Source organism: Procambarus clarkii, chromosome 41 (assembly GCF_040958095.1).
Source record: "Procambarus clarkii isolate CNS0578487 chromosome 41, FALCON_Pclarkii_2.0, whole genome shotgun sequence".
Classification (NCBI taxonomy): domain Eukaryota; kingdom Metazoa; phylum Arthropoda; class Malacostraca; order Decapoda; family Cambaridae; genus Procambarus; species Procambarus clarkii.
The window spans coordinates 24,442,640-24,468,783 of NC_091190.1; the positions used below are offsets into that span (position 1 = coordinate 24,442,640).

At 49.9% G+C, this 26,144-nt stretch overlaps 1 protein-coding gene across 1 annotated transcript; it reads left to right on the top strand.

Annotated features, from left to right (window-relative positions):
* Positions 1-22,170: 22,170 nt before the first annotated feature.
* LOC138373181 (PE-PGRS family protein PE_PGRS16-like) lies at positions 22,171-25,306 on the top strand. Its single transcript, XM_069339209.1, has 2 exons — positions 22,171-22,209; positions 24,044-25,306. The coding sequence occupies exons 1-2, from the start codon at positions 22,171-22,173 to the stop codon at positions 25,304-25,306; spliced, it is 1,302 nt and encodes a 433-aa protein (XP_069195310.1).
* Positions 25,307-26,144: the final 838 nt, after the last annotated feature.

A 26,144-nucleotide genomic window follows, 5' to 3' on the forward strand; every position in this document is an offset into this window, starting at 1 on the left:
CTTTGACGGCTTTGGTTACATTTATTAAACAGTTTACAAGCATGAAAACTTGCCAATCAACTGTTGTTATTGTTATAAACAGCCTCCTGGTGCTTCGGATCTCATTAACTCTTTAATAATTGTAAACAAAGCCGCCAAAGATTGAGAAAAGATGTAAAGGTTCGTAAGTGCTTGCGTAAGTGCTTTCGTGAATCTGGCCCCTGGTCTTTCAGTGGGCCACAGATAATATGATGATCTCCAGTCAACTACCAGCTCCTGTGGCATGGAAAAATCTAAAATATAAAACCGGAAACCATTCATGAAATGCAAATCACACTGTAGAATTAAAAAAAAAAACATTGTAAACTAGGAGTAATCATATTGGAAGACCTTACTTACCTTTACACACTAACTGTCTCATTCATTGTTGTACTCTAACAGCCCCATTCAGAGCCGGAGAAATTGGTGACCTAGAGAGTGTGCAAAGATCATTTACTGCTAGAATTCACTCTATAAGTCATCTTGATTATTAGGACTGATTAAAAATTTTAAATCTGTATTCTCTAGAGCGCAGGCGAGAGAGAGATTCATAATAATCTACACGCGGAAAATATTAGAGAGATTGGTTCCGATTCTGCACATGGAGATAACACCACACGAGACCAGGAGGCATGGCAGGATGTGCAGAATACCCCCTTTGAAAAGCAGAGGTGCAACAGGTACTCTGAGAGAGAACTATCAACATCAGAGGCCCGAGACAGTTCAACACGCTTCCACTACACATAAGGGGCATAACTGGCCGACTCCTCACAGAGTTGAAGAGAGAACTGGATAAACACCTCCAAAGGATACTTGATCAACCAGGCTGTGATTTATACTTCAGCATTACAACACGATTTTAATGCTTTGATTCTGAAATGAACGCGAGATCTGAAAGTGTGTATTTTGGAGTGAGCGCAAGAACGGTGCGTCCCTTTACAGAGAACATAAACGGCATACATAGACCCAATAAAGCACCTAAATTATTGGGATCGTCTCAAAGCTTCCAAATGTACTCGCTAGAAAGAAGACGAGAGAGATATAAAATAATATACACATGGAAAATATTGGAGGGCCATCTCTACACGGTAAAATAACAACGTACTGGAGTGAACGATATGGAAGAAAATGCAGAATAGAACCAGTGAAGAGCAGAGGTGCCATAGGCACAATCAGAGAACACTGAATAAACATCAGAGGTCCGCGGTTCAACATCCTCCCAGCGAGCATAAGAAATATTGCGGGAACAACCGTGGACATCTTCAAGAGAAAACTAAACCGTTTTCTTAAAGGAGTGCCGGACCAACCAGGCTGTGGTGGATATATGCGCCTGTAGGCCGCTCCAAGCAACAGCCTAGTGGACCAAACTCACAAGCCAAGCCTGACCTGAAGCCGGGCTTGGGGAGTAGAAGAACTGCCAAAACCCCATTAAGCAGGTCCCTGAATTTAACTCTCTCTCTTAGTGCTTTCAGAATATAGTGCCGTGCTTGTACCGGTGTATGAATTGTAGGGAGGGGCATGTCACGAATAACCGTTGTGACAGTAAAAACCAACAGTAACGGGGGTTGCAGCAACAGTGGCTACAAGAGCAGTACCATCAGAAATAACAGGGGGCAGGGACAGCAACAGCTGTACCGTCAACAATTGCAACAGGAGCAGCGGCAACAGCAGTAGCAACAGGAACAGCGGCAGCAGCAACAGCAGTAGCAACAGGAGCAGCGGCAGCAGCAACAGCAGTAGCAATAGGAGCAGCAGCAACAGCAGTGGCAACAGGAGCAGCAGCAACAGCAGTAGCAACAGGAGCAGCGGCAACAGCAACAGCAGTAGCAACAGGAGCAGCGGCAACAGCAACAGCAGTGGCAACAGGAGCAGCAGCAACAGCAGTAGCAACAGGAGCAGCGGCAACAGCGGCAGCAGCAACAGGAGCAGCGGCAACAGCAACAGCAGTAGCAACAGGAGCAGCGGCAACAGCGGCAGTAGCAACAGGAGCAGCGGCAACAGCAACAGCAGTAGCAACAGTAGCAAGAGCAGAGTCGATGGAAAGAGCGCAGGGAAGAAAATTCGAAATCAGGATAATACTTGGAAAAGCCGGGGAGAAAGGACGGGGGAGCCGGAAGGAAGAAGAGGGGAGGCTAGACAGATGAGACGGAAAAGGGAGATAAGGGGGAAGGGTGCAGAGAGGAGGGGGAAGCAAAGGGAAGGGTGAAAAGGGAATAAAAAGTGGTAAAGGAAAAGGGGAGAAGTTCCCTGAAAATTCCCTTGTTGTTTCTGAGTGGTTCATTGGTGCGAGAAGGCAAGAGACGGTCCATAAAGGTTCCCTGACAAGATGTGTAAGGAAGGGAGGCGGTGTGGTGGGTGGTGGTGATGGGTGTGTGTGGTGGGTGGGTGGTGGGTGGTGGTGATGGGTGTGTGTGGTGTGTGTGTGGTGGGTGGTGGTGATGGGTGTGTGTGTGTGGTGGGTGGTGGTGATGGGTGTGTGTGGTGGGTGGGTGGTGGGTGGTGGTGATGGGTGTGTGTGGTGTGTGTGTGGTGGGTGGTGGTGATGGGTGTGTGTGGTGGGTGGGTGGTGGTGATGGGGGTGTGTGTGTGTAGTGGGTGGTGATAGGTGTGTGGTGGGTGGTGGTGATGGGTGTGCGTGTACTGGGTGTGTGGCGGGTGGTGGTGATATTTGTGTGTGTGTGTGTGTAGTGGGTGGTAATGAGTGTGTGTGTTTTGGAAGCAACAATTGGGAGAGTAAAATACACGTGAGTCGCCGAGGATTTCCTAGCGTGAGATGTAAGAGTATAAGATAAGAGGGGATAGAATAGGGAGAGTAAAATGGAAGAGGAGTGTGTGTATGATGGAAAAGATTGGGGGGGGGAGGGTTGTAGTTAACAACATCACTCTAACAAAAGAACAGACAGAAGAGAGACTAGTGGCGTTTTGAGTTTTCAGAGAGACTGGCCAAGGGGCCTCAACATGACAGATTCTGCCGCTCGGTAAATCAAATCTGGCTTGGTCTGACCGTAGACTTTTATTGCACAGCAGTACTGGCTTTTGGGCACGTTTGCCTTTTTTTAATAATACTCATTAAATTGCGGGACGATTTTTCGAGTAAATTTTGTTAAAATATACGAGTGTTTGTGTACTCACCTAATTGCGCTTGTCCCCCCCCCAACCCAACCCCCACGCAAGCAGTGAGAGAAATGAGAGGGCTTAAGATGCAGCGTGAGAGATGAGAAGCAGTAGGAAACATGATATCGAGACAGTGTGAGACATGACAGGCAGTGTGAGACATGACAGGCAGTGTGAGAGACACGCGAGAAAGTGGGAGACATGAGAGGCATGAGAAGCAGTGAGAGAACATCTCATCCCAGCATAAGAGGTACGAGAGGGAGTGAGAGGCACGAGAGGCAGTGAGATAACATCTCATCCCAGCATGAGAGGCAGTAAGATAACATCTCATCCCAGCATGAGAGGCAGTGCGAGGCACGAGAGGCAGTAAGAGGCACGAGAGGCAGTGCGAGGCACGAGAGGCAGCAAGAGGCACGAGAGGCACGAGAGAGCTGTCTCCTCCCTCTCTGTACCGTCGTTAAAAGTTCATTAATATGGTAGCCATAATGACCTCACCGAACTTGTATGGCTCTTGTCCTTTCTCTTTGTCTCTCTCTCTGTTGGTGGGTGTAGGTGGATGTGGGGTAGGTGTAGGTGTGGGTGTAGGTGTAGGTGTGGGTGTACGTGTGGGTGTAGGTGGGGTGTAGGTAGGTGTGGGTGTAGGTATGGGTGTTGGTGTTGGTAGGTGTAGGTGTGGGTGTGAGTGTGGGTGTGGATGTAGGTGTGGGTGTAGGTAGGTGTAGGTGTGAGTGTGGGTGTAGGTGTAGGTGTGGGTGTAGGTGTGAGTGTTGGTGTAGGTGTGGGTGTAGGTGTGAGTGTAGGTGTAGTTGTGGGTGTGGGTGTAGCTGTGGGTGGTTAAGTGTGGGTGGGGTGTAGGTGTGGGTGGATAAGTGTGGGTGGATAAGTGTGGGTGGGTAAGTGCGTGTGGGTGTGGGCATAGGTGTAGGTCTAGATCATCTTGTAGCCTCATACTATCATCCTCTGTTTTAATCCTCCTCATAATTTTTCCGTCATCAGCAAACATTAAGCGAAACGAATCTATATCCTCTAGGAGATAATTTACATATATTAGAAACAGTATAGGTCCAAGGACTGAACTTTGCGGGACTTCACTGGTGACGTCTCCCCAATCTGAGACCTCACCCCTCACACTGACTCGCTGTCTTCTTTTGCTTAGGTATTCCCTTAACAAATGGAGTACCATCCCTTTCACTCCTGCCTGCAGCTCCAGATTTTTTGTGTGTACTGTGTCAAAGGCTTTCTGGCATTCCAAAAATATGCAGTCTGCCCACCCCTCTCTTTCTTGCCTGATTTTTGTTGCCTGGTCGTAGAACTCAGTTAATCCTGTGAGGCAGGACTTGCCATCCCTGAACCCATGTTGATGCTGTGTTACAAAGTTCTTTCGCTCCATGTCTAAAATAATACAGTGACTTGAACTCGCATTCTTGTGAGTCCCGGATGACTTCCTTTAATCGACTCGGCCACTGTGGAACTGATAATAAAAAATTAATCTAGTAGAAATATAACTTTGATATCAAACTCTGTCAGTTACAGCGATTACAAACCCACACACAGCGTGTGTGCGTGCGTGCGTGTGTGTGTAAGAGGCTGGTGGTTGTACAAGCCAGACTTTACCATGATTCATCAAAACATAGAAACACACACAATTATTCCCAGCAACAACAACAACAACAATAGCAACAACTACAACACCCACAGGGTAGAGACGTGCAGCTCCCACCTGTGACCGTCACATTTTCTTACGGACTCGACCAATCTCTTAAAAATCCAAAGTATTAGTAAATATAAAAGCCCACCGTAATATTGACGTTTTCTATGCAATGACCTCGATAGGTTGGAGGGGATGGTTGGGGGTCGTGCGGTTAGGTTAGGGTGGAACAGTTGTGTTTGTTACGGAGTGGGCAGTAGAGGGGAGAGTGCTGTGAAGGATGAGGAATGTCTGGTCCCCTTCACACCCATCCATAACCCGCTCCCTCACCAGTGTTCAGGCTCAGAGGGGAGAGCCGCGCTGGGATTGCTCGCCTCCCCTCGTGAGGAAATAGGGTAAATGAGCCGGGTTTGGCCCTCAGGTCCTCTCGGCCTCGGGTCCCCTCAGTCTCGGGCCCCCCCCCTCAGCCTCGGGGCCCTCAGCCTCGGGGCCCTCAGCCTCGGGGCCCTCAGCCTCGGGGCCCTCAGCCTCGGGGCCCTCAGCCTCGGGGCCCTCAGCCTCGGGCCCCTCAGCCTCGGGGTCCCCTCAGCCTCGGGGCCCTCAGCCTTGGGTCCCCTCAGCCTCGGGCCCCTCAGTCTCGGGCCCCTCAGCCTCGGGCCCCCCTCAGCCTCGGGCCCCCTCAGCCTCGGGCCCCCTCAGCCTCGGGGCCCTCAGCCTCGGGGTCCCCTCAGCCTCGGGGCCCTCAGCCTTGGGGCCCTCAGCCTCGGGGCCCTCAGCCTTGGGGCCCTCAGCCTTGGGTTCCCTCAGTCTCGGGCCCCCTCAGCCTCGGGCCCTGACGGACCAAGTATCTACATCTTACAGGCTCTTCAGCTGCCGCTTTCACGAGCTGAAATATCTTAGACAATAATAATAATAATGTTACACAGAGAAATCACATTAACGCGGTGTATCAAAGAACAAATCCATAGAAGCCGTGATGAGGGTTCGAAGCTATGCGTTGAGGGTTCCCAGACGCGCTCTAGTCAACTGTACCACGATATGGTCAACAGAATTGCAGCCTGGAGTGCTACTGCCCCCTCGACTTCTTTTGACCCTGTCGTGATACTGTTGACTAGAGCGCGACTGGGAACATTGGTTCGAGCCCTCAGCAAGACTCCTGTGGATTTGCTCAATAATAATAATAATAGTAATAATGTCATATTAACGAGACGAGTCAGGGAAATATATAGATGTCACCTTCCAGTAGGTTATGGTAAGACTTACACTACTAATGTTACCCTTGGAACACGACCGGCTAATACATGTACAACCACAAAGACAGTTACTGCTGGGTAAACTGGGGCCAAGAGTTAGGGACCGGTGATGCTCCCGGCCCCAACCCATCGTCTCGTCATGCTCCTCTATCCAGTGGCCGACCCCAAAGCCACATTCGTCTATTTAACGAACTCTGAATACAAAATCTTTATCTTCTGATATATAACTTATCATATATTATCATTTCTGTGCGTTGGTCTAAGTTAGCCTTTATGTTTACGTTCGGCTGAGTGATGTGATGAAAGGGAGCCGGTCGACCGAGCGGACAGCACGCTGGACTTGTGATCCTGTGGTCCTGGGTTCGATCCCAGGCGCCGGCGAAAAACAATGGGCAGAGTTTCTTTCACCCTATTTACCTAGCAGTAAAAATAGGTACCTGGTGTTAGTCAGCTGTCACGGGCTGCTTCCTGGGGGTGGAGGCCTGGTCGAGGACCGGGCCGCGGGGACACTAAAAAGTCCCGAAATCATCTCAGGATAACCTCAAGATGTAGTAAGTGGGTGAGACAGAGATGACGTCAGTGAAGTGCTGCTCAATAAATGCCCAAACGTCATCAGTTGGAAGTCGTGAGTTGTGTGTTAATTGCTTTTCATTCATGCACGGGGTTTGGCGGCTGGATTAATGAGCCTTTGGCCTTTGTTTATGAGGGCGAGTTGCCGTCCCCAGGGCTCGAACTCGGCCCAAGTCGCCTGCGAGGCGTGTTTGAGCGCGCTAACCATTTCACCCTGTGACGTATCCGCCTGACAACTGGACAGATATGCTATAAACCTTCACATTTCCCGGAGTTTGTTGGTGGGATAAGAATAGTTCTCCACATTCACTCCCCAGCACCACGCCTCGCTCGCTCCTAGTGAGTACACTCCTCCCTCGCTCTCAACTAGTGAGTACACACACTCGTGGAGAGTACACACACTCCTGGCGAGTACACACACTCCTGGCGAGTACACACACTCCTGGCGAGTACACACACTTGTGGAGAGTACACACACTCCTGGCGAGTACACACACTCCTGGCGAGTACACACACTCCTGGCGAGTACACACACTTGTGGAGAGTACACACACTCCTGGCGAGTACACACACTCCTAGCGAGTACACACACTTGTGGAGAGTACACACACTCCTGGCGAGTACACACACTCCTGGCGAGTACACACACTCCTGGCGAGTACACACTCCTGGAGAGTACACATACACACTCCTGGCGAGTACACACACTCCTGGCGAGTACACACACTCCTAGCGAGTACACACACACTCCTAGCGAGTACACACACTCCTAGCGAGTACACACACACTCCTAGCGAGTACACACACTCCTAGCGAGTACACACACTCCTAGCGAGTACACACACTCCTAGCGAGTACACACACTCCTAGCGAGTACACACACTCCTAGCGAGTACACACACTCCTGGCGTGTACACACACTCCTGGAGAGTACACACACTCCTGGCGAGTACACACACTCCTGGAGAGTACACATACACACTCCTGGCGTGTACACACACTCCTAGTGAGTACACACACTCCTAGCGAGTACACACACACACACACACACACTCCTGGCGAGTACACACACTCCTAGCGAGTACACACACTCCTAGCGAGTACACACACTCCTAGCGAGTACACACACAGTCCTAGCGAGTACACACACACTCCTAGCGAGTACACACACAGTCCTAGCGAGTACACACACACTCCTAGCGAGTACACACACACTCCTAGCGAGTACACACACACTCCTCCCTCTGGTCTCAAGATATAGTCGCGTGTTCTCCAGACACTCATCCTTGGCTAGGCCACGAGGAACTTAAACTGTGTATTATGGAGAGAATGTCTTACGTTCCCACACCCAGTGGAAGGGGTGAGAGTGGGAGCGGGTGAAGGAGGGGAAAGGGAGGGGGGTGTGGATTGGATTGGGGTGTCTGGGAGTGGAAATGAGGGGTGTGGAGTGGAAAAATGGGGAGAGAGGGGTGCGAAAAGGGGAATGTGCTTTGGAAAAGAGGGAGTTGACGTATTGAATCCCGACCTAGTTTTTCTTGTACATGTTTACCAGATTTTCTCTCTGTCTGTCTGTCTCTCTCTCTCTCTCTCTCTCTCTCTCTCTCTCTCTCTCTCTCTCTCTCTCTCTCTCTCTCTCTCTCTCTCTCTCTCTCTCTCTCTCTCTCTCTCTCACACACACACACACACACACACACACACACACTTTCCTGGATAGGATAGAATGAGGGAAGAGAACTCGTAAGAAAATGAACACAGGACACTGTGGACTACGTAACGGACAAATTCAGTGAAGCTGAAGAAAGCTTTATACCACCACTAAGGGTTAAGGGAAGCATGACGAGCATTGGCCCCAGGGTTCAACAGGTCTGGAAGGAAAGGGAAGAAACAAAGAGAAAAAGCAAAAGAACATGGGAGAAATATAGAGAACACAGAACAGAAGGAAACAACAACGCATGCAAAGAGGCCAGAATGAGTACACAGAGACAAGGAGACTGGCAGAGAGGCAGTACGAGAGGGACATTGCATCAAGGCTAAGTCCCAGCCTAAACTGTTCCATAATCATATCAGGAGGAAGATGACTGTGAATGAGCAGGTTATCAGACTTGACAAAGGTGAGGGATGACACACGGACAATGATAAGGACGTATGCGAGGCACTTGACAAAAGCTTTCAGGAAGTATTCAAGCGGGAACCTGATTTGCCACTGGAGCTTAGAGCCCAAACTGAGCGGGAAATTCTACAGGAAAGCCTCACTGAAATAACAGTGACACCAGAAGAAGTAAAGAAACAACTAGATGAACTGAATGTAACAAAAGCCGTGAGAACAGACAAAATATCGCCATGGATACTAGAAGAGGCAGCTGAAGCATTGTGCTACCCACTTGTCATAATATTCCATTCCTCTCTAGAAACGGGACAATTTCCTATCTGCTGGAAAATGGCTAATGTGGTACTAATCTACAAGAAAGGGAGAAGAGAGAAACCGTTTAACTACAGACCCATATCACTAACAAGTATCCCTTTGCAAGTTACTAGTGACTGATCTGAAGCTGGTTAATTAGTAGAACATTTAAAATCAGTTTTGTCCCAAGGCACCAGCATGGTTTAAGTAAAGGAAAAATTTCCTTCACAAACTTGCTGGAGTTCTACAACAAGATGACAGAAACCAACCAAGAGACAGAGAGGGATGGGCAGACGGCATATTCCTTGACTCTCAGAAGGCATTTGATACGATCCCGCATGAAAGACTCCTACTGGAACTAGGAAAGCAGCTGGCGTGTCTCTAAGAATACTAAGGTGGGTAAGTGAGTATCTCTCAGAAATGAAGTAATGAGTTACAGTGAGAGCAGAGACAACGTGGAAAGGGGTTACGAGTGAAGTACCACAAGGATCAGGTCTAGGACCCGTTCTGTTTCTAATAAACCATAAGATTATTCTTAATGAAACTAAATCAACTCATTTCATTAATTCATATAAGCACAGACCTTGTGGTGTTGTAGTGGAGATAATGTTCCCAGGGTACCCGGCCCACACTTCCCAGGGTACCCGGCCCACACTTCCCAGGGTACCCGGCCCACACTTCCCAGGGTACCCGGCCCACACTTCCCAGGGTACCCGGCCCACACTTCCCAGGGTACCCGGCCCACACTTCCCAGGGTACCCGGCCCACACTTCCCAGGGTACCCGGCCCACACTTCCCACAGTACCCGGCCCACACTTCCCACGGTACCCGGCCCACACTTCCCAGGGTACCCGGCCCACACTTCCCACAGTACCCGGCCCACACTTCCCAGGGTACCCGGCCCACACTTCCCACAGTACCCGGCCCACACTTCCCACGGTACCCGGCCCACACTTCCCAGGGTACCCGGCCCACACTTCCCACAGTACCCGGCCCACACTTCCCAGGGTACCCGGCCCACACTTCCCAGACACCAGAACACTTGACCAGTCACCTGAAGCGTCGGCATCACTTGGCGAGTCCCTGGTAAGCGTCATCTTAGCGACGTCTAGTGAAGGCGGCCGTGTTAGACGCTCTCTCTCTCTCTCACACACACACACACACACACACACACACACACACACACACACACACACACACACACACACACACACACACACACACACAAGCTCCAAGAATCTTGCTCAGAATAGTGTTTACAGCATCTTCATAAAGGATGTTGGTTGCATCCGAAAATTAGTTTTTTTACGCCTACACCTATATTGGGTCTCTCCATCACCTTCACTACGGCATTGTAGTAAGTTTCTCTATCTCCAGAAGGTTGATACCTGAGAGATACACAGCTGCTACGGGCTTCATCTTGGAGATGTTTGTGTGAGAGAGAGAAATATATCTAGGAGATGTGATAGAGGAAACTAATTCAGGAGACATTGAGACAACCAATAATTAGAAAGGCGGGGTCCAAGAGCTAATAGCTTTATCCTGCTGGCACAAATAATAAATACACATCCTCAAAATGCAGTCCCGCAACAATTACCTAACTGCCAGGGATTTCTTTACTACGAGGTGAACAGAGGCTTCAAGTGAAAGAAACTCTTCCCATTGGTTTCTTGCCTTAGCCAGGAATCGAACCCAGGTTCGTGGATTGCGACTCACGAACGATAACCGCTCGTATGTGTTTGTGGGAGCGGTACGAGTGAATATATTAAAAAAGTGTTGTATTTGAGAACAGTTTTACTAACAACGATAAAACTAAAACACTATTCAAAGTATTTGTTTCACTGCCATTCTCCGAGTAGAACAAAATATACCACGAAAAACTGAACCAATTATATGTTTTAGGAATTTTATGTTTTTTGTTTTGTTGTGTCAAGAAGGGTAAACCTTTCTGGGTGACCCGTGAGCTGGTCTGGTGGTGGAGGGTGACCCGTGAGCTGGTCTGGTGGTGGAGGGTGACCCGTGAGCTGGTCTGGTGGTGGAGGGTGACCCGTGAGCTGGTCTGGTGGTGGAGGTCGGGAAGCCTTTTTGAGCAGCCAAAGAACTCAACCTGGCGTGATACTTACGACCTCGTAGCTCGCAGACGTGCGAGTGTAACTACTGGGGTTTAAAGCCAACGTTTCTCCTCCTCCACGAGATCTTCAACTGAAATGTTGCCTCTCTGTCTTCACCTGCAGTACAAGTTATATATATATATATATATATATATATATATATATATATATATATATATATATATATATATATATATATATATATATATATATCATTGAATATGACCGCATGTTCAGTATTTACTATCTTCTGGTTTAGGGCTTCTATCCCTCTAACTATTTTTCCTAGCATCAGGGCATCAGGGCTTAGCTGAAAGAGGAGTTCTCCAAAACTCATTTTCGTTATTTCTAGGTGAAATAAAGTTATGAGTTTTGGAGAACTGCTCTTTCAGCTAAGCCCTGATGCCCTGATGCTAGGAAAAATAGTTAGAGGGATAGAAGCCCTAAACCAGAAGATAGTAAATACTGATTATGCGGTCATATTCAATGAGACATGTTTAAAAGAAAACGTGCTGCCAGTATACACCAATATACCGTGTCCAAGCTCATCCTCCACACTATACTGAGTGCCTGTGCTACTGCCACTTTGCATTTCTTTATAAAATATTGAATTCCATGAATCTGGACCCGGGGCCGAGTGCATGGGCATGTTTTCAATTTCTCTTTCAAAATCTAGTACGCTCGTGTTGATATCAGTTATATTTACGGGGGCTTGGATATCACACATAAATAAATTGTCTGGATCTTCCACTTTCATGTTGTTTATTGGAGTGTTAAACATGTCCTCATACTGCTTTTTTAGGATTTCACTAATTTCTTTGTCATCCTCCGTGTATGAATCTTCACTCGTACGAATAGGTCCAATACTGGCAGAGGTTTTTGGCTTTTGATTTCGCATATGTGAAGAAGTATTTTGGATTTTTCTTTATTTCCTGAATTGCTTTCTGTTCTAACTGCCTTTCTTCAGTTTGATATAAGTGTTTCAATTTCCGCTCGATTTTTCAACCTCACTATTTAAATTATTCCTCCTTGACGGGAAAGTCGTGTCAGCTTAAGCATTTCCGTTATATTTTTTCTTCTTTTATAGTGTCGTCTGCGTTCTCTTTCTACGTTGGACCTCTTTCTGGCTTTCCTCAAAGGAACATGTTTCAGACAGACTTGATACGCTTCCGAAGTCAGTTTTTCAATTCCTTCTGTAGGACTTGCATTACTTAGAACACTTTCCCATGTATAACTTATACGTTCCCTGTTTATTTTTTTCCAGTCTATTCTTTTATTATTAAAATTGAATTTACTGAATAGCCCCTCTCGCTTGATCAACGTTTTTGGTCTATTCTGAGTATTGATGGTCGTTTGCACTTCAAAGAGCTTGTGATCTGAGTATGTAGTGTCTGAGATCGTAATGTCCCTGACTATGTCTTCATTGTTTGTTAATACCAGATCTAGAATATTTTCATTTCTCGTTGGCTCCGATATCTGCTGGTTGAGTGAAAATTTGTCGCAGAATCTAAGCAGTTCTCAGATCTGTGGTTGATTAGGTCTTGATAGATTTCCTGGTATAATATTATTGTTTGCTATTCTCTATCTTCGACTAGGCAAGTTGAAGTCACCTAGGAAGATAATATCAGGTACGGGGTTCTCCAAATTATCAAGGGTATTCTCTATTTTGTTTATCTGTTCTATGAATTCCTTGGCCGTTGCATCTGGCGGTTTGTATATTAGTATAATAACTAAGTTTATTTTCACTATTTTTACTCCCAGTACCTCTACCACCTCATTTGTAACGTTTAGGAGCTCCGAGCATACAAGGTCTTCCCTAATATACAGACCCACTCCTCCAGGTGACCTAATTACCCTATCACACCTGTATGGGTTATATACTGGAATCCAGATCTCGCAAGATTAATGGTTCTATCACAATACGAAGAATGTGAAGGAATATGAGCAGAACCGAGAATTTAAGAGGAAGGAGAAAGATAGTAATGGATGAAGAAAGACAATGAGCTGAGATATGTGGAACGGGAGCTGGGATGTAAGGACAAGGAGCTGGGATATAAAGAAAGAAAGGAACAGTATCCAACCTCTTGGATTATTGGGAATCGAACTCCGACCCAGCGAGAGGGACTGGTTGGACAGCGATTGCAAGTGTACCAAGCACGGTACAGTGTAAGAATAGTACCCAACACGGTGCAGTGTAAGAACGCTAACAAATACTGTACTATACCACGATACCAGTGGCAGAGTACCAACTGATACCAGCAACACACTAAAAAAATATACACCGATATAGCAAACAATATGCCGATACCACTATGCCGTACGCATAGGTACAGCTCCAGACTGTGTTCTCACGGTGTTCGGAAGCACAGAGGAAGATAGAGAAGATAAAAAGGGGGCATAAGAGAATTGATTAGGAAATCAGAGACGGCTAGGAGACGGAGAAGGAGGTGGCACTCTTTGATATCAGAGCCTCTAAGGAAGCCAACTGCCTTTCTTGAGCCACAGGGGGGGGGGGGATTGGGGGTGGTTAACTATCTTGCTGTTGGGTAAGTGCAGAATAGTTAACTTGATCTTGAGATCTTGAGATGATTTCGGGGCTTAGCGTCCCCGCGGCCCGGTCCTCAACCAGGCCTCCTTTTTGTTAAACATCCCCCAGGAAGCAGCCTGTAGCAGCTGACTAACTCCCAGGTACCTGTTTACTGCTAGGTAAGAGGGGCATAAGGGTGAAAGAAATATTTTGCATATTTGTCTCCGCTTCCACCAGGGGATCGAACCCGGAACTTCGGGACTACGAATCCGAAGCGCAGTCCACCTTATCTTGAGGTTATCTTGAGATGATTTCGGGGCTTTAGTGTCCCCGCGGCCCGGTCCTCGACCAGGCCTCCACCCCCAGGAAGCAGCCCGTGACAGCTGACTAACACCCAGGTACCTATTTTACTGCTAGGTAACAGGGGCATAGGGTGAAAGAAACTCTGCCCATTGTTTCTCACCGGCGCCCGGGATCGAACCCAGGACCACAGGATCACAAGTCCAGCGTGCTGTCCGCTCGGCAGACCGGCACCTTGCTGTCAGGCGCCCAACCATTTCTGTCCCGCCCGGGAATCGAGCCCATATAATGTCTGAGTGTGTTATATATATATATATATATATATATATATATATATATATTGTAAGAATAGTGCCCAACACGGTACTATTCTTACAGCGAACCCAGGCCAAAGCGCTCGCGAAACGCCAGGGGAGTGTATTACCACTTCGTCATAGGGACTGCAAATTGATATATCTGATATATCTTCATTGATATCTCACGCCATTTTGATTTCTTTGTGATGTGAGTGTGACGTGAGAGTGAACGCCACGGGCCGCAGGCCAGAGTGAAGTAGAAACCACACAATATTCCACCCTATCATTTCTAGGGTGGAATATTGCTGTGCAGTATCAGTCCCTTTCATAGCCGGAGAAATGGCCAAACGTGCAAAGATTTCTGATTGCCCGAATCCACTCAATAAAACATATAAATTATTGGGACCGCTTGAAATTGTTTAATCTGCATTCTCTAGAGCGCAGGCGGGAGAGATGCATAATAATTTACTCTTGGAATATAGTAGAGGGGCTGGTCCCAAACCTGCACACAGAAATAACATCACATGAGACCAGAAGGCATGGCAGGATGTGCAGAATACTCCCGTTGAAGAGCAGAGGTGCAACAGGTACTCTGAGAGAGAACTCTATCAACATCAGAGGCCCGAGACTGTTCAACACACTCATTTTGAACCAAATGGGCATAATCAGCCGACCTCTCAAGTGCTCGAAAGAGAACTTGATAAACACCTCCAAATAATACCTGATCAACCAGGCTGTGACACATTACAGTGCGAGAAGTTACGTCTGACAGCTTGGATGACCAGACCAGCAACCAGGAAGCCTAGATGCTTCCGGGCCGCCAGGAGGGTGAGCCCCAGAATCCTTAACACGTAGGTAGGATAGATGAGAATAGTTGCACATCTTGCTGAGATCAAAGTGTTAGTCATCTGCACACTTGGGATCATTGACACCGTGTGTGCTGTGTAGCACCACGTGTGTGTTATTGTTTGTGTTATTGCCGCCATGTTTGTTAAGTATGCATCAGCTTTGTAGTGTCTAGCCCCTAGCCACTAGCCACTAGCCCCTAGCCACTACTCTTTACTGTCCCTGCAAGTGTTTGTGAGCTTTTATGTACTCACCAGGTTGTGCTTGCGGGGGTTGAGCTCTGGCTCTTTGGTCCCGCCTCTCAACCGTCAATCAACAGGTGTACAGATTCCTGAGCCTACTGGGCTCTATCATATCTACATTTGAAACTGTGTATGGGGTCAGCCTCCACCACATCACTTCCTAATGCATTCCATTTACTAACTACTCTGACACTGAAAAAGTTCTTCCTAATGTCTCTGTGGCTCATTTGGGTATTCAGCTTCCACCTGTGTCCCCCTTGTGCGTGTACCACCCGTGTTAAATAATCCATCCTTGTCTACCCTGTCAATTCCCCTGAGAATTTCGTATGTGGTGATCATATCTCCCCGAACTCTTCTGTCTTCCAGCGACGTGAGGTGCAGTTCGCGCAGCCTTTCCTCATAACTCATGCCTCTTAGTTCTGGGACTAGCCTAGGAGCATACCTCTGTACTTTTTCCAGCATTGTCTTGTGCTTGACAAGGTACGGGCTTCATGCTGGGGCCGCATACTCCAGGATTGGTCTCACATATGTGGTATACAAGGTTCTGAAGGATTCCTTACACAGGTTTCTGAAAGCAATTCTGATGTTAGCCAGCCTTGCATAGGCCGCTGATGTTATTCTTTTGATGTGGGCTTCAGGAGACAGTTGACCAGACCACACTAGAAGGTGAAGGGACGACGACGTTTCGGTCCGTCCTGGACCATTCTCAAGTCAACATACTTTAGCCACGTTATTGTGACTCATCGCCTTCAGAAGAATGGTTTGGCGTGATATCAACTCCTATATCTTTCTCTCTGTCCGTTTCGTGAAGGACTTCATCTCCCATTCGGTATTCAGTGACTGGCCTCCTAGTTCCTCCTCCTAGTTTCATTACCTTACATTTACTTGGGTGAACTTTAGTAGCCATTTGTTAGACCATTCCTTCAGTTTGTCTAGGTCATCTTGTAGCCCATACCATCTTTCTCTGTCTTGATCCTCCTCATAATTTTTGCATCATCAGCAAACATTGAGAGGAACGAGTCAATTTCTTCTGGGAGATCATTTACGTATATCAGAAACAAAATAGGTCCAAGGACTGATCCCTATGGGACTCCACTGGTGACTCCCTGCCACTCCGAGACTTCACCCCTCACGACGACTCGCTGTGTCCTGTTGCTTAGGTACTCCCTTATCCAGTGGAGTACCTTCGCTTTCACTCCTGCCTGCATCTCCAGTTTGTGCACTTGTCTCTTATGTGGTACTGTGTCAAAAGCTTTCTGGCAGTCCATAAATATGCAGTCTGCCCAGCCCTCTCTCTCTTGCCTGATTTTTGTTTCCAGATCACAGAACTCAATTAAACTTTTTAGGCATGATTTGCCATCTCTGAACCCATGCTGGTGTTGTGCTACAAAGTTCTTTCGCTCCAGATGTTCTACTAGCTTTTTTCGCACAATCTTCTCCATCAACTTGAAATGGAATGCAAATTAGGGACACTGGCCTGTAGTTCAGTGGCTTCTGTCTATTACCCTCCCTGTATATTAGGACTACATTGGCGTGTGTGTGTGTGTGTGTGTGTGTGTGTGTGTGTGTGTGTGTGTACTCACCTAGTTGTGCTTGCTGGGGTTGAGTTCTGGCTCTTTGGTCCTGCCTAAGGTGTGTGTGTGTGTGTGTGTGTGTGTGTGTGTACTCACCTAGATGTGCTTGCGGGGGTTGAGTTCTGGCTCTTTGGTCCTGCCAAAGGTGTGTGTGTGTGTGTGTGAGAGAGAGAGAGAGAGAGAGAGAGAGAACTTTTCTACCTACCCATCAGTACTTATCCATCAGTAAGTATGGTGAAGTGTGGTCTAGGTCTTCGTGTCCCGCCTACTCCTTTGCTGTACCCGTTGCAGGTGCTGCCGATGTCACACTGGGTTTTTCTGGAGTGTTAATGTTGGAATAATATTCCTATTGTCTTCCCCTTATGGTGTAGATACTTCCTGGACTCCTTTCTCCATTTTCCATCTTCATAACTTTACACTTGTTGAGACTGAATTTCAGTAACCACGTGTTTGCAGAGTCCTGGAGTTTGTCAAGGTCCTCCTGTAACTTGCTGAAGTCTTCCCTGCGGGTTTATATTGCTCGTGAAGTTGGCGTCATCTGCAAACATTGCTGTGTACGAGTTCAATCCCTTGGATAGGTCCTTTACATAAATTAATAAGAGCAGTGGTACCAGGACTTGAGTCTCGTGAGGGAACCACTTGATACATTTTTCCAGCTAGCAGTCTCCCACTTACCCTTCGGGCTCACCATAGCCCGTGCTACCTGGTCCTTTTTGTTCCAGGTAGCGAATCTTAAACAACAACAAACATCCCACGTACCCTTTTTAGTGTTTTCCCAGCTCTCCCAGCTTAAGTCTTCATCTTGTACACAAGTCTTTCTTGAAGAACAGTGCCAAAGGGCTTAAGTGACACTAAGAAAATTCAGTCTAGCCAGCCATCAGGAGTAACACCTCCTGCATATTCACTTTTTTGAATATTGGTACATCATCTGCCTTTTTTTTTTCCAGAATTCTGGATGATTTCTTGTAACAAGCTTTTTAATACAAATTTTAGATAAGAGGTGAGAAAATACTTTTGCAGCTTTCGTTAGTAGTCATGGTGAGATTTATTCTGGTATCTTTGGTTTTGCTACAGCTAGCTGCTACAAAGATACCTCTTCTGCGATGTCGTCCATTGTTTCTTCCGGCCTTTTATCTTGCAACTTTGATTTTGTTGCTGATTCGGTTGTGAAGAATCGCCCCAGCTGTCAGGGGCGCCTGACAGCTGGGTGGACAGCGCTTCGGATTCGTAATCCTGAGGTCCCGGGTTCGATCCCCGGTGAAGGCATAGACAAATAAGCAAAATGTTTCTTTTACCCTGATGCCTCTGTTACCTAACACCAAATAGGTACCTGGGAGTTAGACAGCTGGTATGGGCTGCTTCTTGGGGGTGGAGGCCTAGTCGAGGACCGGGCCGCAGGGACACTAAAGCCCCGAAATCATCTCAAGATAACCTCAAGAAGACCTAAGTTTGTGCGTGAATTCATGTGTATGCATGCAGGTGTATGCATGCATGCTCACATGCACACGTGCATTGTGTCAATGCCACTGGTAATCTCCACTTGACTTTGATGACTATGTAAGGCTACGGGCTACGAAGACAAACATCCTCACATTTCAGGCAGTCACCAGAGATGGCTGCCCATAGGACAGGCTGTTGGAATAGGAAAAAACTTTCGAATGTATCAACAGGTAAAGCCTTCAGTTGCCCTTTAGTGGTGGCAAAGGTGAGGACAGTTCCTGCCTCAGTACTAGTATACCAGGACTCAATACTAGTTATATACTAGATTCATTACAGGATAGTATACTCAATACCTAATACTCATAACCAGGATATTCAATACCAGGACTCATCAATCATTTACACATTGACTTGCGTAACCAGTACATCTTTCCTCTATAATGTGGCTCTGTTAACATGTATTGAACAGTTTATGAGCTCCGAAGCACTACGAGGTTGTATATTACAATAATAACCTTGGGTTGTGAAGTTTCCAAACTGCTTAATATACGTAAACAAAGCTGCCATGAAAAAGATGTACAGGTTTCGTCAGTGGTTGTATAGACGCTTCATGAATCCTGGCTCTGGAGCCTTATATGAAGTCCTGAGGAAGTGGGAGAGGAAGTCAGTATAAGGCAAGAGAGATGTGGATATTTACTTTACCCTGACAGGAATTGCATGCAATGTCGCAATGGCTGACGATATATCAACTTTTTGAGTTTAGCAAAGCCGAGAGCGACGGGTTTAAGCCCATGGTGCACCTGGACGAGTAAGGGTCTTTCTGTCAGGCTCAGGTGAAGCCTTACCTCCTGGCTTCACCTGGTTGTGAAGCCTTACCTCCAGGCTTCACCTGGTTGTGAAGTCTTACCTCCAGGCTTCACCTGGTTGAGAAGCCTTACCTCCAGGCTTCACCTGGTTGTGAAGCCTTACCTCCTGGCTTCACCTGGTTGTGAAGCCTTACCTCCTGGCTTCACCTGGTTGTGAAGCCTTACCTCCTGGCTTCACCTGGTTGTGAAGCCTTACCTCCAGGCTTCACTTGGTTGTGAAGCCTTACCTCCAGGCTTCACCTGGTTGTGAAGCCTTACCTCCAGGCTTCACTTGGTTGTGAAGCCTTACCTCCAGGCTTCACTTGGTTGTGAATCACTTTGGTCGTGGGAGTCACTTCAGTTCGAAAGTGGCACTTGAAAATATGTTGACCAAACCACACAGTAGAAGATAAAGAGACGACGACGTTTCGGTCCGTCTTGGACCATTACCACAATCGACTTTATAATGGTCCAGGACGGACCGAAACGTCGTGGTCTCCTCATGTTCTGATGTGTGGTTTGGTCAACATATCTTCAGCCCCGTTATTGTGACTCATCGTCTGCCCAAGCTACGCCATTCGAACAAGTTGTACCAACTTTCTAACACGTCTTAAAAACTTTCCAGCAAGATATAACAACTTTGTAACAAGTTGTAACAATACGGACCGTTACGTTGTGTGTTTACATGGGAGGTCCTCATCAAGTTTAACGAGCAAGGGCTTAGTAAACTAGTAGCTTCGAACAGTGTCTGTGCTGAGAGCACTTCCAGTGGGAGACCGAATTTAAAAATGTTTTTAAGCAAAAACTTTCATAAGAACGTTTATTTCCAACACTTGAATACTAATTCATAAGGTGATTGAATTGTCCTGATACCCTGACACTGTCGGGTGCCAGGGTTGTCCTGACACTGCCGGGTGCCAGGGTTGTCCTGACACTGCTGGGTGCCAGGGTTGTCCTGACACTGCTGGGTGCCAGGGTTGTCCTGACACTGCTGGGTGCCAGGGGTGTCCTGACACTGCCGGGTGCCAGGGTTGTCCTGACACTGCCGGGTGCCAGGGTTGTCCTGACACTGTCGGGTGCCAGGGTTGTCCTGACACTGTCGGGTGCCAGGGTTGTCCTGACACTGTCGGGTGCCAGGGTTGTCCTGACACTGCTGGGTGCCAGGGTTGTCCTGACACTGCTGGGTGCCAGGGGTGTCCTGACACTGCCGGGTGCCAGGGTTGTCCTGACACTGCCGGGTGCCAGGGTTGTCCTGACACTGTCGGGTGCCAGGGTTGTCCTGACACTGTCGGGTGCCAGGGTTGTCCTGACACTGTCGGGTGCCAGGGTTGTCCTGACACTGTCGGGTGCCAGGGTTGTCCTGACACTGTCGGGTGCCAGGGTTGTCCTGACACTGTCGGGTGCCAGGGTTGTCCTGACACTGTCGGGTGCCAGGGTTGTCCTGACACTGCCGGGTGCCAGGGTTGTCCTGACACTGCCGGGTGCCAGGGTTGTCCTGACACTGTCGGGTGCCAGGGTTGTCCTGACACTGTCGGGTGCCAGGGTTGTCCTGACACTGCCGGGTGCCAGGGTTGTCCTGACACTGTCGGGTGCCAGGGTTGTCCTGACACTGCCGGGTGCCAGGGTTGTCCTGACACTGTCGGGTGCCAGGGTTGTCCTGACACTGCCGGGTGCCAGGGTTGTCCTGACACTGCCTGGTGCCAAGGGTGTCCTGACACTGTCGGGTGCCAGGGTTGTCCTGACACTGCTGGGTGCCAGGGTTGTCCTGACACTGCTGGGTGCCAGGGTTGTCCTGACACTGCTGGGTGCCAGGGGTGTCCTGACACTGCCGGGTGCCAGGGTTGTCCTGACACTGCCGGGTGCCAGGGTTGTCCTGACACTGTCGGGTGCCAGGGTTGTCCTGACACTGTCGGGTGCCGGGGTTGTCCTGACACTGTCGGGTGCCAGGGTTGTCCTGACACTGTCGGGTGCCAGGGTTGTCCTGACACTGCCGGGTGCCAGGGTTGTCCTGACACTGCCGGGTGCCAGGGTTGTCCTGACACTGTCGGGTGCCAGGGTTGTCCTGACACTGTCGGGTGCCAGGGTTGTCCTGACACTGCCGGGTGCCAGGGTTGTCCTGACACTGTTGGGTGCCAGGGTTGTCCTGACACTGCCGGGTGCCAGGGTTGTCCTGACAATGTCGGGTGCCAGGGTTGTCCTGACACTGCCGGGTGCCAGGGTTGTCCTGACACTGCCTGGTGCCAGGGGTGTCCTGACACTGTCGGGTGCCAGGGTTGTCCTGACACTGTCGGGTGCCAGGGGTGTCCTGACACTGTCCTGACAGTTGGCAGTACAGTACTGTCCTACACATGACTTCAAAAGGGTTCTCAGCGGCCCTTATTTTCATATGTGTGGCTTGATTTACATGTACATCCTATTGACGTCATAGGGACGTCTTAAGGACGTCTTAGGGACGTCATAGAGACGTGAGTCTCGTTACTCAGCGTCACTTTGTTGAACACTCTCTTGCTGGCACTGATAAATGAACACGTCATTCAGGTGAAGCATAATACCATTTTAATAGATACAGGAATTTTAACATTTCATATTTCACATATTTTGATCCACAAAACCATTGCCATTGTACTAAATGTGAATTCGAAATGAAAGGAAACTGTAATTCTTCGTTATAAAACATTCTACAGGATATGTACCGGCATTAAAGTTATTTTGTATTTAAATTAATTCATATAAAATATAATTGACGTTGAAAATAGTAACCTAATTCAATTGTCATAATACAGAACTTGTAACGAGTGTTGACATTGTAATACTCGTAAGAGACATTTATGTAAACATTCAAGGTACAATAACTTTACATATGAATGTCATAACATAAATATAGTAAGGTGAGGGTCACTATGGACTCGGCCGCCGACACTTTAGAGAAAAAGTTCAGTTGAATGAAGTTTATTAAGATATAGACAGACACTGAGAGTTACCCTCATGGGTAACTTCATGGATAACCTCATGGACAACCTCAAAGTAACACCAAGGTAACCTCAAAGATGCAATATGATATATTCTGACATGTACCATGGTACAGACAAATGAAGAGCTGTTTAACGGACCGCAGTAAGGGGTAAGAGGTAGACTGAGGGTAGACACGAAGAGGGTAAGAGGTAGACTGAGGGTAGATACAAAGGGGTAAGAGGTAAGGAAATGACTGCTCGTAAAAAGTGAAGTCGCTCACCTTCATGTGTGAATATCGGCACTAGTGGTGGGGTTAGGCACCCTCTTGACCCCACCACCACTGGACCCCACCACCTCTTGACCCCACCACCTCTCCCCACCACCTCTCGACCCCACCACCTCTGGACCCCACCACCTCTCGACCCCACCACCACTGGACCCCACCACCTCTGGACCCCACCACCACTGGACCCCACCACCTCTGGACCCCACCACCACTGGACCCCACCACCTCTGGACCCCACCACCACTGGACCCCACCACCTCTGGACCCCACCACCTCTGGACCCCACCACCACTGGACCCCACCACCTCTGGACCCCACCACCTCTGGACCCCACCACCTCTGGACCCCACCACCTCTGGACCCCACCACCTCTGGACCCCACCACCTCTGGACCCCACCACCTCTGGACCCCACCACCTCTGGACCCCACCACCTCTGGACCCCACCTCTGTTATGACGCTCTTCTTGTAATGTCTATCAGGAGTTATTTGGGTGGGGGTTATTATTAGTATTATTATGTGGTTATGTAGGCAGCTCCCTCCCCCACTCCCACTCCCTCCCCCTCCCCCACTCCCTCCCCCACTCCCTCCCCCACTCGCTTCCCCTGCCCCACTCCCCCTGCCCACACCCCCTCCCCCACTCCCCCTCCCCACTCCCCCTCCCCCTGCCCCACTCGCTCCCCCTCCGCCTCCCCCACTCGCTCCCCCTCCGCCTCCCCCACTCGCTCCCCCTCCGCCTCCCTCACTCCCTCCCCCTGCCCCACTCCCTCTCCCCCCCTCCCCGTGCCCCACTCCCTCCCCCTCCCCCTGCCCACTTGAGGGCCAGGCCTCAGGTCCACAAGAGGGAAGACTGGCTCAGCCTGGTGCTGGCCCCTGGCGTCTCCGCCCTCACGTCTCTGCCTTTTTCCTGCTCGTCGCTATTGTTGGTTGGACTGAAGAATAATGGTCAGATAAATGCACGCCAGACTGCGAGCCGCGGCGTCTAACAGCCTGGTTGATCACACCAACCAACCGCGGGAGGCCTGGTCAGGAACCGGGACGCGAAGGCATTGATCCCCGAGATGGTTACAAATTAAGCTTGAGATTTTTTTCTACCCATTTCTCTTCCTCTCATTTATCTTCCTAATATTTCATGTCCTTTTCTCTTCCACTTTCTCCGTCATTTATTGCGGCTAAAACGATCATTTCTCATCTTCGTGGCCGAGTTATTATTTGCTGTAGCTTGTCAACCACTTGGGGTGGACGGTAGAGCGACGGTCTCGCTTCATGCAGGTCCGCGTTCAATCCCCGGCCATCCAAGTGTTTGGGCACCATTCCTTCCCCCCCCCCCACCCCGTCCCATCCCAAATCCTTATCCCTTCCCAGTGCTGTATAGTCGTGATGGCTTGGCGCTTTCCCCCTGATAATTCCCCCTCCCTTCCCTTGTTACGCCTTCTCTTCATATTTCTCTTTTTCTCCTCTTCCTCCTCAGGTCTCTTCTTCACTACCTTCCTCCTCCATATCTTCACATTTGTCTCCTCCCTGTGTCTCTGCTCAAGTCCTTCTCGTATCTCTTCACTTCTCCTCCATCTCCCCCTCCTCTTTTTACTACTCCTTTCCCTCCTCCTCCTCCTTGTTTCAGGTTGTGGCAGCTGTCAGGCTGGCAGTGGCTGCCGGCTGGCAGTGGCTGCCGGCTGGCGGAGGCTGCCGGCTGGCGGAGGCTGGCGGTGGCTGCCGGCTGGCGGGGGCTGCCGGCTGGCGGTGGCTGCCGGCTGGCGGAGGCTGCCGGCTGGCGGAGGCTGCCGGCTGGCGGAGGCTGCCGGCTGGCGGGGGCTGTCAGGCTGGCGGGGGCTGTCAGGCTGGCGGTGGCTGCCGGCTGGCGGGGGCTGCCGGCTGGCGGTGGCTGCCGGCTGGCGGTGGCTGCCGGCTGGCGGGGGCTGTCAGGCTGGCGGGGGCTGTCAGGCTGGCAGTGGCTGCCGGCTGGCGGGGGCTGTCAGGCTGGCGGGGGCTGTCAGGCTGGCGGTGGCTGCCGGCTGGCGGGGGCTGTCAGGCTGGCAGTGGCTGCCGGCTGGCGGGGGCTGTCAGGCTGGCGGGGGCTGTCAGGCTGGCGGTGGCTGCCGGCTGGCGGGGGCTGTCAGGCTGGCAGTGGCTGCCGGCTGGCGGGGGCTGTCAGGCTGGCGGGGGCTGTCAGGCTGGCAGTGGCTGCCGGCTGGCGGGGGCTGTCAGGCTGGCGGGGGCTGTCAGGCTGGCGGTGGCTGCCGGCTGGCGGTGGCTGTCAGGCTGGCAGTGGCTGCCGGCTGGCGGGGGCTGTCAGGCTGGCGGGGGCTGTCAGGCTGGCAGTGGCTGCCGGCTGGCGGGGGCTGTCAGGCTGGCAGTGGCTGCCGGCTGGCGGGGGCTGTCGGCTGGCGGTGGCTGCCGGCTGGCGGGGGCTGCCGGCTGGCGGTGGCTGCCGGCTGGCGGGGGCTGCCGGCTGGCGGGGGCTGCCGGCTGGCGGGGGCTGTCAGGCTGGCGGGGGCTGTCAGGCTGGCGGGGGCTGCCAGCTGGCGGGGGCTGCCGGCTGGCGGGGGCTGCCAGCTGGCGGGAGCTGCCGGCTGGCGGGGGCTGTCAGGCTGGCAGTGGCTGCCGGCTGGCGGGGGCTGCCGACTGGCGGTGGCTGCCGGCTGGCGGGGGCTGCCGGCTGGCTGTGGCTGCCGGCTGGCGGGGGCTGTCAGGCTGGCAGTGGCTGCCGGCTGGCGGGGGCTGCCGGCTGGCGGTGGCTGCCGGCTGGCGGGGGCTGCCGGCTGGCGGGGGCTGTCAGGCTGGCGGGGGCTGTCAGGCTGGCGGGGGCTGCCAGCTGGCGGGGGCTGCCGACTGGCGGGGGCTGCCAGCTGGCGGGGGCTGCCAGCTGGCCATCTTGGCTGTTTGAGGTTTCCTTTCATTGGGATTCCCTGAGTGTGAGGAAGTTTTGGAAACTGGAGAGGGTGATTATAAGATATGTATGGTTAGTGAGAGAGATGTATGGTTAGTGAGAGAGATGTATAGTTAGTGAGAGAGATGTATGGTTAGTGTGAGAGATGTATGGTTAGAGTGAGAGATGTATGGTTAGAGTGAGAGATGTAAGGTTAGTGAGAGAGATGTATGGTTAGTGTGAGAGATGTATGGTTAGAGTGAGAGATGTATGGTTAGAGTGAGAGATGTAAGGTTAGTGAGAGAGATGTATGGTTAGTGTGAGAGATGTAAGGTTAGTGAGAGAGATGTAAGGTTAGTGAGAGAGATGTAAGGTTAGTGAGAGAGATGTAAGATTAGAGTGAGAGATGTAAGATTAGTGAGAGAGATGTAAGGTTAGTGTGAGAGATGTAAGATTAGAGTGAGAGAGATGTAAGGTTAGTGTGAGAGATGTAAGATTAGCGTGAGAGAGATGTAAGGTTAGTGAGAGAGAGATGTAAGGTTAGTGTGAGAGAGATGTAAGGTTAGTGTGAGAGAGATGTAAGGTTAGTGAGAGAGAGATGTATGGTTAGTGTGAGAGATGTCAGATTAGAGTGAGAGAGATGTAAGGTTAGTGAGAGAGATGTAAAGTTAGTGAGAGAGATGTAAGGTTAGAGTGAGAGAGATGTAAGGTTAGTGAGAGAGATGTAAGGTTAGTGTGAGAGATGTAAGATTAGAGTGAGAGAGATGTAAGGTTAGAGTGAGAGAGATGTATGGTTAGTGAGAGAAATGTCAGATTAGCGTGAGAGAGATGTAAGGTTAGTGAGAGAGATGTAAGG

Coding starts and splice junctions, on each gene's coding strand:
- LOC138373181 (XM_069339209.1), top strand. CDS start 22,171: ATGGGTAACTTCATGGATAACCTCATGGACAACCTCAAA. Junction 22,210..24,043: donor ACCTCATGGACAACCTCAAA/GTAACACCAAGG, acceptor TCCTTGTTTCAG/GTTGTGGCAGCTGTCAGGCT.